General features: G+C 35.7%; 1 protein-coding gene across 1 annotated transcript in view; it reads left to right on the top strand.

Annotated features, from left to right (window-relative positions):
* Dctn4 (dynactin subunit 4) overlaps window positions 1–13,256 on the top strand; it is a 36,362-nt gene that overhangs the window by 16,899 nt on the left and 6,207 nt on the right. Inside the window, exons 9-12 of the mRNA XM_047556283.1 lie at window positions 1,366–1,439; window positions 4,351–4,405; window positions 5,433–5,540; window positions 6,924–7,021. Coding sequence (XP_047412239.1) covers window positions 1,366–1,439; window positions 4,351–4,405; window positions 5,433–5,540; window positions 6,924–7,021 — 335 coding nt within the window. The remainder of the gene's footprint in view (window positions 1–1,365; window positions 1,440–4,350; window positions 4,406–5,432; window positions 5,541–6,923; window positions 7,022–13,256) is intronic.

The raw sequence follows: 13,256 nt of genomic DNA, 5'->3' as shown, positions 1-13,256 counted from the left end.
AATAAATGCTTTCATTCAAAGATGAAGATTATCAGACTACATTAAAAGTAAACTTGTGCTCCCATCCCAAATAAAACCTATAATGATACAAAAAGACCACAGAATGAGAAGAGTAATTTGTAAAATATAATTAACAAAAAATTATACGCAGAATATATAATGAACTTTAGCAAATCAGCAAGGAAAAGATAACCCAATATAAAAAATAACCAGTAGGTAGTAACATATAAAATTATAGCCAAGAAATCCCAATAGCCAGTAAACCTGAAAGATATTAAACTTATTTGGTAATTAGGGAAATGTACATTAAAACTGCTATAAGATGCCATTTCATAATTGTCTGATTATCAGAAGCTAGCAGTTAGGCAATGTCTATTAAAGTAATAAATGAATACATCCATTGATCTGCTTTCAGGAAATTATCTTATAGATAATGTTTATACAATGGAAAGTAACCAAAGTGTAAGAATACTCATTGCTGCATTACTGGTGTAGCAAAATAATGGAAATATACTAAATACCACCAATTTATACCTGGTTAAATAAATTAACAGAAATTAGTAAGAGTGGGACTGAGAGGCTCTTCTTTGTATGCTGGAATGGAATTAATTCCAAACTAGAGTAAGTGAAAAAAAGCAGAAGACAAAAAAATGTATAAAATGCTCCTTTTTGTATTATTGTAAAGAAAGAAAGATCATATATGATTATATGTTTATGTGTATAGTCTTTTAGGTTGGTTCTGAGGCAGGGAACAAGGGAGAACACAGATAATGGATAATCTTTACCCTGAATACCTTTTTTGTACAGGTAAAAAAAAAAAATTTAACCAGGTTTATGTAGTACCCTTTTTAAGGAGATACTGAAGAGTACCCAAAACAGAAGACAAAAGTGGTAAATAATCATTACTGTATTTTGAAGCATGGACTCATACTACTTGGATTTAAATTTTAGTTTTCACTCTTTTTGGCTCTGTGGGATTGTGCAGGTTATTTACCCTTCTTGTGTCCCATTTTAATCATCTGTAAAGTGGGAACATTAATACAGTATTTACACCTACATTATAAAGTTTCTGAAATGTTTAAATCCATTTAATCTAGTGAGCACATTTTTCAGCATATACAGTAAGTACTACTCACTGTACTCACACTGTGTGTGAGTGATTTCAGTAGTTTTTAAGCAGTATAGAGGTATAATAATATTTGATAGCATGGTCACTTTTATAATTTTCAGTCAGCAATGGCATGTACTATTTCAAAACATACCCCTACAACAGAATAAAACAAGTAAATGCCATCCTTCTGAATTTATCAGCTCTATAGATGAGTGAAGTATGTTCTTATTTTCTTCTGATATTTTTCTTTCTAGAAATGTGAACATAATTTGAGCAAACCGGAATTTAATCCAACATCTATCAAATTCAAAATCCAACTGGTTGCTGTGTGAGTATTTTAGGGTTGTTGTTTTGTATTGATTTTGTTTTTTTGTTTTGTTTTGGGGGTTTTTTCAATGTGAATTGTATTTATTCTTGGCCTAAACCAAAAACAGGAAGAGAAAAATTATATCAGAATTATGTTACCATTCCATTCCTGTTCAAGTTTTGAATTTAGTTACATTCTGTTAAGTTTAAGGGGCAGAGTGGTATGTTGATTATTGGGTGGAGAGTCATTATTCATTCATTACAAATTTAAAAAGGATCTAAGTTTGGGATAATCCTTTTAAAAACTATAAAATAACAAAATACAACAAAGAGTACCCATGAAGCAATGTTAATTTTATTTTGAATGGATTAAAAATGATTTAAGTTAGTGTTAACTCACCAAGAATTGTCAGTGGGAGGAGATCTGGTAAATAAAAATCATCCATCAAGAAAAATGTTTTGAAAAATTATGAAAATATTGAATAAATATGGGATAAGCATTTCCTTCCAAACTCAAGGAAAGAAACCCGGAAACCACTAAGGAAAGGAAACACCTTTGACATTGGTAAAAAGGAAGACAGTAGGACAGGAAAGAATATTTGGCACTGGTGGCAAGTTAATATCCCTGGTTTGTAGAATTTCCACCAATTCAAAAATAAAAGTAGAAGTAATGAGGTGGGATATGGGGTAAAGGCAGCTTGAAGACAAGTTCCAAATGGCCAGAAGATATATATGAAAAAATGCTAAGATTTGATAGGAAAAGCTTTTAAAAAATAGTGTAGGTAAAGATGTATTCACATACATTATTGATAGGATTATTAATTGCTAGAATCTTTTTGGAGAATGGTCTGAGACACAACGTCACAACATCGCTATCTCAGGAATCTGTAGAAACAAAAACAATACATAAGGATTCATTTACAAAGATGTACTCCAAAAATGTATTGTAGCATTTTAGTGGTAAAAGCTGGAAACAATTTCAGTGTCAGGCTGATTAGCCATCAATGAGGAAATTTTTTATTAAATCAAGATACATTCCTACAGTACATTATTCAGCAGTTCTTAAAAAGCCGTTGGACTGGGTGCAATGGCATACACCTGTAATACCAGCTACTTACGAGCTGAGGCAAGAGGGTTGCAAGTTCAATGCCAACCTTGGAAACTTAGCAATGCCCTGTCACAAAGTGAAAAATTGAAAAGGGGGAAGAGGCTGGGGGCATAGGTCAGTGGTAGAGCACCCCTGGGTTCAATCCACAGTACCACAAAAAAGTCACTGGGAAACAAAAAAATTGGAAGTGCTAAACTGGTGGGTTAGGAAGTTAGGAGAGTCAGGTGTGGGGTCTGTCACTGTTTTTCTAAAGGTATTTCCCTCATCTCTGAAATGGGAGTAATACCTCCCTGTGGGGTTATTGAAAAGAATCATAGGCTATTTTGTTTGTAAGTGCCTTGTAACTCTAAATCACCATTTAGAAATATGTTCATTTTCCTAATTAATGTAATATACAACTGGTTAAGAATTAAGAGAACTACAAAAATGGCACATGTGAATTTAGGATTAACTACTTTCTTAATTAAGGTGAGAGGATGGAGATTAACTACTTTCTTAATTAAGGCTTATGTTCATTACAGAAACCCTGAATGGTCGCCTGCGGTTAGCATCACTTTCTTAAGCTTGCTTTGAGAAAAAGTGTTTTTTTTCTGAAATCATAGTAGAATCACATGACAATATTAATACAAATGTCCTAGTTTATACCTCAAACCAACTGAATCCAATTGCTTTGTAGGGAGCCCTTGAATTTCAGTTAAATTACTCAATTAATTCTGCTGTTTTCCATGACAAATACGTAACTTGAGTTTAAAATACCTTATTACCTTGATTCTAAGATGTGGTGTTTTTTGTTTTTTTGACTTTTAGTGTTGCTGCAGTAGATTTTTGTCTTATGTCAATATATGCACAACTAACATTTGTGCATGCTTCATTGCAAACACTTTTTGCACATTTTGTTTAACTTTTTTCTTCACAAGAGATAAATACCACTATTGTCCTCATTTTGTAATTGAAAGATTTTGGTATCAGGGATTGAACCCAGGAGCACATAACCACTGAGCCACATCCCCAGCCCTTTTTATATTTAATTTCGAGACCATGTATTGCTAAATTGCTTAGGGCCTTGCTATATTGCTAAGTCTGACTTTGAACTCGAGATCCTCCTGCCTTAGCCTCCTGAACCACTGGGATTATAAGCATACACAATATTCTTCTGTTTTCTTTACAGAGGCAGCATAACATAGTGATTAAGAGCAAGGTCATTAGAAACAAAACTGAGTTTGAATTCTGGAATTTACCATGCCCAGTTTCTTCTTCTTTTTTTTAATAGTGGAAATAATCCCATCTCATGCAGTTGCAGTAAAGAAGTGAAGATTATTAAATAATACTTATAATAAAGTGCTTAGGACATTGCCTGGCATATAGGTGCTATTGAAGTATTTGGTAAGAATATGTTTTTATAGGAGCTCCAGTGGCACAATTAGTTAGTTCACAGTACTTATAGGAATATGTTTTCATAGGCTTACCACAAATTAAATGAGATTTGGATTGTATAACCAGTCGCCTTCTAGAATTAAAAAAATGAATTAAATAAGATCCAAAAAGTAGATTTAATGAGGAAAATATCAGTCATGACACACATACAATATAAGCTATAAACTAGCTCTGTACATAGAGGCTCTATACCCAAGATTTCAGAAAGCACTTGTTACCAGTTGAGTTTTCATGTCTTATCTGTTACTGTGGTGATAAGATTCTTTAAATTTTTTTGTCTTACATGTTCTGTTTAGCATAAGACATTCTTTATTTGTTGCACTACCTTTAAAAAAGTAATAATTTCAAGGAACTCTAATGAACATTAATGCATTTTTCTATTCATCAATAGCAATTATATTCCTGAAGTGAGAATCATGTCAATTCCCAACCTTCGCTACATGAAGGTTAGTACCTTACTTATCAAACAGAATGAATTGACTGATTAGTGATATATGCATGTGTGTTTGGTATTGGATACAGTACTGAGCAAGGTCTAGAAAAGGAGATGGTTTGGAATAATCAAGAGATTGAGACTTTAGTCATTTTAAGCTGAGATTCTTGGCAACAGAAATTCTGAAATGTACGTAGAAGGAGCAGGCTGCACATTCCGTAAAAGTGGAATCATAAGGGAGAAAAAGAAAGATGATGTTGGACCCCAAAGGCATGTGTCACTCTTCCCAATGTAGAGATTCTCCATGGTCTCACATGTGTCTACACATCAGTACCAGGAATCAGCTAAATTTCTTCTTTACCATAGCACCTCTCTTGAAGTCCTGGTCTATACCTTTTCCCCCCACACACACATACCTCCCCCAACCTCCCTCCCTTCCTCCCTCCCTTCCTCCCTCCTTTTTCCCTCCCCTTCTCTCTGTGACACACACCAATGAATTATAGAACATTCTGCAATATCCTGTTTAGCTCTTTCCCTTTATGCTGCTAATGAAAACATATATAGTCTCTTCATTTGAAAGAGTATTTTCCTGATCTTGAGAGTAGCAAACAAAGGTAAATCATCCTGGTTTACAAAGTCTTAAAAGGGTCTCTTATTGTCTTCATGTGTCATTTTTTTCTGTCAATACATCTTGCTAGCCTGCAGGCTCCTGTATTTATTTATGGGGCGGCTTCTTTTTAGTCCTTAAGTGATCACCTGGGTGGGATGAGTGTAGATAACACACATTCCTGAGAATTTATGATCTAGTAACAGGAATCTATCATTTCCTTGGTGAAATAGCAGGTCCAGAGTACATAGCCTACTATATAGATAATAGAATGGAGATCACTGAACACAGAGAATGCAGTAATGTAAAGGTATAGGTAGGTCTCGTTGCTCAGAAGTAATGAGATTTTGTGAAATACTTGGTGTAGCAGCTCAGAAAGTGGACGTAGGTGGCAGTAGTGGCATGTCTGAGAGATGTTTTTCTTATTCTCCAGGAGAGTCAGGTCCTTCTGACTCTTACGAACCCTGTGGAGAACCTTACCCATGTGACTCTGTTTGAGTGTGAGGAGGGGGATCCTGATGATATCAACAGCACTGCGAAGGTAGGAGTGTTTTGCCTCTTCATGACAGACCCTAACTTTGCCTGTGGCAGCCTCGTTTGACCTGGCTTCAAAGACTCTACATTGTCATTTCCACATCCAGTAGGCAACTTCCTCTAATTCCACCTTTGTAATTGTCTTACTTTATCTCCAAACATATTGCCACTGCCCTGTTTGAAGCTCTCATGATTTCTGACCTGATTTGTGACAGTACTTCCTACATGACCTCACTGTATTTCATATGCCCCACCTCTGTTTCAGCCCATCTTTTGTATTGCCACCAAGATGATCTTTCTCAAATCTAACTGCACAGCATGCTGATCACTTATCATCTCTCTGTCTTTAGAATGAAGTCCAAATTCCTTGGCATAGCAGAAGAGCTCTGTAATAACCTCACTACTTTTCTTCTAGCCTGAACTTCCTCGAGATTCTCAAATTTAGCATTCTCCAGGTATTACTACATTAATGGTTGTGATCTAGGCAGATCAAGCTGGTTTATAAGCTTACATGCTGGAGAATTGCATATATTGTTCATTTTACATAGACTGCCTCCTTACATATGTCCCTAGGGTAGGTGCCCTTTCAGTCTCAGTCTAATGTATACTCATTCTTCAAGACTCATATAAAATATCATCTTCTTTTAAAAACTGGGATGTCTCTTCTAGCTTTCATCTACTTAAAGTGTATATAGCACTTACTAAATATCAAGATGATGTTTTTGACTCTTAAAATTTAGTGTGAGTTGAATAAATGAAATATGGCCTCCTTTTGTTTTGCTACTCAGTGATTCCTCTAGTACTAGAAATTTTCAGACAAGAACTTTCCTCTGTAGATCATGTTATTACTGACTTGTAATTCAGCATGATACTCAACAAAAATTGGTAGAAAGTGTACCTATATCTTTAGCAGTTATTAAATAATATTATTAAAGAAAATGTTGTATTGAACTAATGATTCTCTTTTATGTTTTTTTAAACCATTGAACTATTTCATATATACCAAAAAATAATATAATAAACATCATGTACTATGTATTCCTTAAGAAAAGTAAAATAATTTTCTTAATAGTTAAAACAAAAAGAAAAAAAAAAAAATGAAACATTAAAGACCCAACTCAAGCAATCAATTTTCCCTATTTGAAATCCCTATGATTGCCACAATGAAAAAGTAAGCAGTCACTTTATCATTCTCATAAGTTTCTTCATTCTTATTTTATTGAAAATGCACATATTCCTAAGTATTTCTAAACGCTGTATAAGTAGTATAATGCTATATAGTACTGAAACTTGGTGCTCTCCTCTGAATGTCTAGATCAGTATAATACTTGCCATGTTCTATTAAATGAGTGTGCTACAATACATTGATCCTTTCTGAGTTGCTTTCCAGGTGGTGGTACCTCCCAAAGAGCTCATATTAGCTGGCAAGGATGCAGCAGCAGAATATGATGAGTTGGCAGAACCCCAAGACTTTCAGGACGATCCTGAGTGAGTGTTCTTTTTTTTTTTTTTAATTTATTTTTATTGTAAACAAATGGGATACATGTTTTCTGTTTGTACATGGAGTAACAGCATACCATTTGCATAATCATACATTTACATAGGGTAATGATGTTTCATTCATTCCATAATTTTTTCCTTCCCCCCACCCCTGCCACCTCTCTTTTCCCTCTATACAGTCCCTCCTTCCTCCATTCTTGCCCCCTTCTCACCCCCCATTATGTGTCATCATCCGCTTATCAGTGAGATCATTCATCTTTTGGATTTTTTTTTTTTTTTTTTTAATGTAAACAAATGGGATACATGTTGTTTCTCTGTTTGTACATGGCATAAAGGCATACCATTTGTGTAATCATAAATTTACATAGGGTAATGTTGTTTGATTCATTCTGTTATTTTTTCCCTGCCCCCCACCCCTCCCACCCCTCCTTTCCCTCTATACAGTCCTTCCTTCCTCCATTCTTGCACCCCTCCCTAACCCTAACTCTAACCCTAACACTAACCCCTCCCACCCCCCATTATGTGTCATCATCCACTTATTAGCGATATCATTCATCCTTTGGTTTTTTGAGATTGGCTTATCTCACTTACCATTGATATTCTCCAATTTCATCCATTTGCCTACAAATGCCATAATTTTATTATTCTTTATAGCTGAGTAATATTCCATTGTATATATATACCACGATTTCTTTATCCATTCATCAATTGAAGGGCATCTAGGTTGATTCCATAGTCTGGCTATTGTGAATTGAGCAGCTGTGAACATTGATGTGGCTGTATCTCTGTAGTATGCTGATTTTAAGTCCTTTGGGTATAGACCAAAGAGTGGGATAGCTGGGTCAAATGGTGGTTCCATTCCAAGTTTCCTAAGGAATCTCCACACTGCTTTCCAGAGTGGCTGCACTAATTAGCAGCCCTACCAGCAATGTATGAGTGTACCTTTTTCCCCACATCCTCTCCAACACCTATCGTTGCTTGTATTCTTGATAATCGCCATTCTAATTGGGGTGAGATGGAATCTTAGTGTAGTTTTGATTTGCATTTCTCTTATTACTAAAGATGGTGAGCATTTTTTCATATGTTTGTTGATTGCTTATAGATCTTCTTCTGTGAAGCATCTGTTCATATCCTTAGCCCATTTGTTGATTGGGTTATTTGTATTCTTGGTGTCGAGTTTTTTGAGTTCTTTATATATTCTGGAAATTAGTGCTCTATCTGAAGTATGAGTGGCAAAGGTATTCTCCCACTCCATAGGCTCTCTCTTCCCATTACTGATAGTTTCCTTTGCTGAGAGAAAGCTATTTAGTTTGAATCTATCCCAGTTATTGATTCTTGCTTTTATTTCTTGTGCTATGGGAGTCCTGTTAAGGAAGTCTGATCCTAAGCCAACAAGTTGAAGATTTGGATCTACTTTTTCTTCTATAAGATGCAGGATCTCTGGTCTGATTTCAAGGTCCTTGATCCATTGCGAGTTGAGTTTTGTGCAGGGTGAGAGATAGGGGTTTAGTTTCATTCTGTTGAATATGGATTTTCAGTTTTCCCACCACCATTTGTTGAAGAGGCTATCTTTTCTCCATTGCATATTTTTGGCCCCTTTGTCTAGTATGAGAAAATTGTATTTATTTGGGTTTGTGTCCATGTCCTCTATTCTGTACCATTGATCTACCTGTCTATTTTGGTGCCAATACCATGCCGTTTTTGTTACTATCGCTTTGTAGTATAGTTGAAGTTCTGGTATTGCGATACCCCCTGTTTCATGCTTCCTGCTAAGGATTGCTTTAGCTATTCTGGGTTTCTTATTCTTCCAGATGAATTTCATGATTGCTTGCTCTATTTCTATTAGGTACGTCATTGGGATTTTAATTGGAATTGCATTGAATCTGTATAGCACTTTTGGTAGTATGGCCATTTTGACAATATTAATTCTGCCTATCCAAGAACATGGGAGATCTTTCCATCTTCTAAGGTCTTCCTCAATTTCTTTCTTCAATGTTTTGTAGTTTTCATTGTAGAGATCTTTTACCTCTTTGGTTAGATTGATTCCCATGTTTTTTTTTTTTTTTTTTTCTTTTGAGGCTATTGCAAATGGAGTTGTTTTCCTCATTTCCCTTTCAGCTGTTTCATCGCTTGCGTATAAAAATGCTTTAGATTTATGCGTGTTGATTTTATAGCCTGCTGTTTTGCTGAATTCATTGATGAGGTCTAGAAGTTTTCTGGAGGAGGTTTTTGGATCCTCTAAATATAGAATCATGTCATCCGCAAATAGTGACAGCTTAAGTTCCTCTTTTCCTATTCGTATCCCTTTAATTTCTTTGGTCTGCCTAATTGCTCTGGCTAGAGTTTCAAGGACAATGTTGAATAGAAGTGGTGAAAGAGGACATCCCTGTCTTGTTCCCGTTTTTAAAGGGAATGGTTTCAGTTTTTCTCCATTAAGAATGATGTTGACCATGGGCTTAGCATAGATAGCCTTTACAATATTCAGGTATCTTCCTGCTATCCCTATTTTTTCTAGTGTTTTGAGCATGAAGGGGTGTTGTATTTTGTGGAACGCTTTTTCTGCGTCAATTGAAATAACCATATGATTCTTATCCTTAAGTCTATTGACATGATGGATTACGTTTATTGATTTACGAATGTTGAACCATCCTTGCATTCCAGGGATGAACCCCACTTGATCGTGGTGCACAATTTTCTTAATATGTTTTTGGATACGATTTGGCAATATTTTTGTTAAGGATCTTTGCATCTATATTCATCAAGGATATTGGTCTAAAATTTTCTTTCCTTGATGTGTCGTTTCCTGGTTTGGGTATGAGGGTGATATTAGCCTCATAGAATGAGTTCGGTAGGGTACCCTCCTTTTCTATTTCCTGGAATACTTTAAGAAGTATTGGAATGAGTTCTTCTTTGAAGGTCTTGTAGAACTCGGCTGAGAATCCGTCTGGTCCTGGGCTTTTCTTGATGGTAGATTTTTAATGGCTTCTTCTATTTCATTGCTTGATATTGATCTGTTTAAATTGTGTATGTCCTCCTGGTTCAGTTTGGGAGGAGCATGTGTCTCTAGAAATTTGTCAATGTCTTCGGTAGTTACTATTTTGTTGGAATACAGATTTTCAAAGTAGCTTCTAATTATGTTCTGTATCTCAGTGGTGTCTGTCGTGATATTTCCTTTTTCATCACGAATTTTAGTAATTTGAGTTTTCTCTCTCCTTCTCTTTGTTAGTGTGGCTAAGGGTTTGTCTATTTTGTTTACTTTTTCAAAGAACCAACTTTTGTTTTGTCAATTTTTTGAATTGTTTCTTTTGTTTCAATTTCATTGATTTCAGCTCTGATTTTAATTATTTCCTGTCTTCTACTACTTTTGCTGTTATTCTGTTCTTTCTTTTCTAGGACTTTGAGCTGTAATGTTAGGTCATTTAGTTATTGACTTTTCATTCTTTTCTGGAATGCACTCCATGCAATGAATTTTCCTCTTAGTACTGCTTTCATAGTGTCCCATAGATTTTGATATGTTGTATCATCATTCTCATTGACCTCTAAGAATTTTTTTATCTCCTCCCTGATGTTTTCTGTTATCCATGTTTCATTCAACAGCATATTATTTAGTCTCCAGGTGTTGGAGTAATTTCTGTTTTTTATTTTGTCATTGATTTCTACTCTCAGTCCATTATGATCTGATAGAACACAAGGCAGTATCTCTATTTTTTTGCATTTCTTAAGGACTGCTTTGTGGCATAACATATGATCTATTTTTGAGAAGGTTCCATGTGCTGCTGACAAGAAAGTGAATCTGCTCGTTGATGGATAGAATATTCTATATATGACTGTTAAGTCTAGGTTATTGATTGTGTTATTGAGTTCTATGGTTTCTTTGGTTGGAATTTGTTTGGAAGATCTATCTAGTGGCAATGCGGTGCATTGAAGTCACCCAGAATTATTGTGTTGTGGTCTATGTAATTCTTGAAATTGAGAAGGATTTGTTTGATGTACAGGGATGCACCATTGTTTGGGGCATAAATATTTACTATCATTATGTCTTCCTGATTTATGGTTCCCTTAAGCAGTATGAAATGCCCTTCTTTATCCTTTCTGACTTTGGCTTGAAGCCCACTTTATCTGATATAAGGATGGAAACCCCTGCTTTTTTACTGAGTCCATGTGCGTGGTAGGTTTTATCCCATCCTTTCACCTTTAGTCTGTGGATGTCTTTTTCTATGAGATGAGTCTCTTGCAGGCAGCATATTGTTGGGTCTTTCTTTTTAATCCATTCTGCCATCTGTGTCTTTTGATTGATGAGTTAAGGCAATTAACATTCACGGTTATTATTGAGGATATGATTTGTATTTCTAGTCATTTGGCTTATTTTTGGTTTTTAAGTTGGCTTGGTTTCTCCTTTGAGTGGTTTTTCTCTAAGGTAGTTCCTCCCTTTGCTGACCTCCATTGTTGTTTTTCATTTCCTCCTCATGGAATATTTTGTTGAGAACATTCTGTAGCGCAGGCTTTCTATTTGTAAATTCCTTTAATTTTTATCATGGAAGGATTTTATTTCATCTTCAAATCTGAAGGTTAGTTTTGCTGGGTATAGGATTCTTGGTTAGCAACCATGTTCTCAGAGCTTGAAATATGTTAGTCCAGGCCCTTCTAGCTTTTAGAGTCTGGGTTGAGAAGTCGGCTGCTATCCGTATTGGTCTCCCCCTATATGTAATCTGATGCTTTTCTCTCATGGCCTTCAAAATCCTATCTTTATTTTGAATGTTAGGCATTTTCATTACAATATGCCTTGGTATGGATCTGTTGTGATTTTGTGCATTTGGTGTTCTGTAAGCCTCTTATATTTGATTTTCCATTTCATTCTTCAGGTTTGGGAAATTTTCTGATATTATTTCATTGAATAAGTTGTTCATTCCTTTGGTTTGTATCTCTGTGCCTTCCTCAATCCCAATAATTCTTAAATTTGGTCTTTTCATGATGTCCCTTAGTTCTTGGAGATTCTGTTCATGATTTCTTACCATCTTCTCTGTTGGGGCAACTTTATTTTCAAGATTAAATATTTTGTCTTCATTATCTGAGGTTCTGTCTTCCAAATGGTCTAGTCTGTTGGTGATGCTTTCCATTGAGTTTTTTATTTGGTTTATTATTTCCTTCATTTCAAGGATTTTCGTTTGGTTTTTTTTTTTAGAATCTCTCTCTTTGTTGAAATGATCTTTTGCTTCCTGCAGATGCTCTTTCAGCTTATTGATATTATCATTCATTGCCTGCATTTGCTCTCTTATCTCATCCTTTGCTTTGCAAATCATCTTAATCGTGTATAATCTGAAGTTCTTTTCTGACGTTTCTTCTAACATACTGTCATTGGATTCTATTAATATAGAATCTAGATTTGTTTGGATCATTTTCTTCCCTTGTTTTTTCATGTTGTTCATGTATCTTCCCCTCTAGCAATGCAGATCTGGGCTCTTGCAGATTTCCCCCTGTAGGCTTATAGTGGCCCTATATGTTTCCAAAACCCTTTCTTAAGGGGAGATCAATATTAGTAGTTCCCAATTCAGACACTATGCAATCCTAGACCAAATAGCCCCTATGAGGACAATAACAAAATTGTCATAATAAACAAAATGAGTTCAAATATTATCTTCGGTAAAACAAACAGGTTTGCAATAAGGTCTGCAGTTTCAAATGGAGGAAAAAGAGGATGCAGAGGGATGTAGAATGTGACTGTTAATGGGATAAGAAAAGAATATACAGAAGTTCTAGAAAATAGAAAGGGTGAGAGTGTAATCAAAAGAAATTAGATGTTAGCATGCAAAAAGGGAGAAAGAGACTCTGAGGGAACAGGTAAACAAAAGGAAAAGAAAGCAAGAAAAGTAAAGAAATAAAAACTTAAATTTTTCTAATAAGGAGAAAAAAGAAAATCTACAGTATAACAGTCATATAGTAATGAAACCTCCCAGTGTTCAGCAGCCTGATGCATGAGAGGTACCTGACAATGAGCTTCAAGCCTCCAGCAGGCGTCTCAGGATGGGTTTTGCCCCACCCAAAGATCGGAGCTACGGCTTCCAGGATTATCCAAGATGGCTGCTCTGCCTTCGAAATGTGTTGGCAAATATGGAGCTGCAGCTCAGGGGTGGACATGGTCAGCTGGAGGTCCTGGAGGCGAGATGCGGTTGGTCAGGCAGGGGTCCTGGAGGTCCGGTGTTTTTGGTGTGGTTGTGGGATCCTG

Source organism: Sciurus carolinensis, chromosome 6 (genome assembly GCF_902686445.1).
Source record: "Sciurus carolinensis chromosome 6, mSciCar1.2, whole genome shotgun sequence".
NCBI lineage: Eukaryota > Metazoa > Chordata > Mammalia > Rodentia > Sciuridae > Sciurus > Sciurus carolinensis.
Note: the sequence above shows the minus strand (reverse complement) of the source record. Positions and strands in the feature narration are given on the sequence as shown.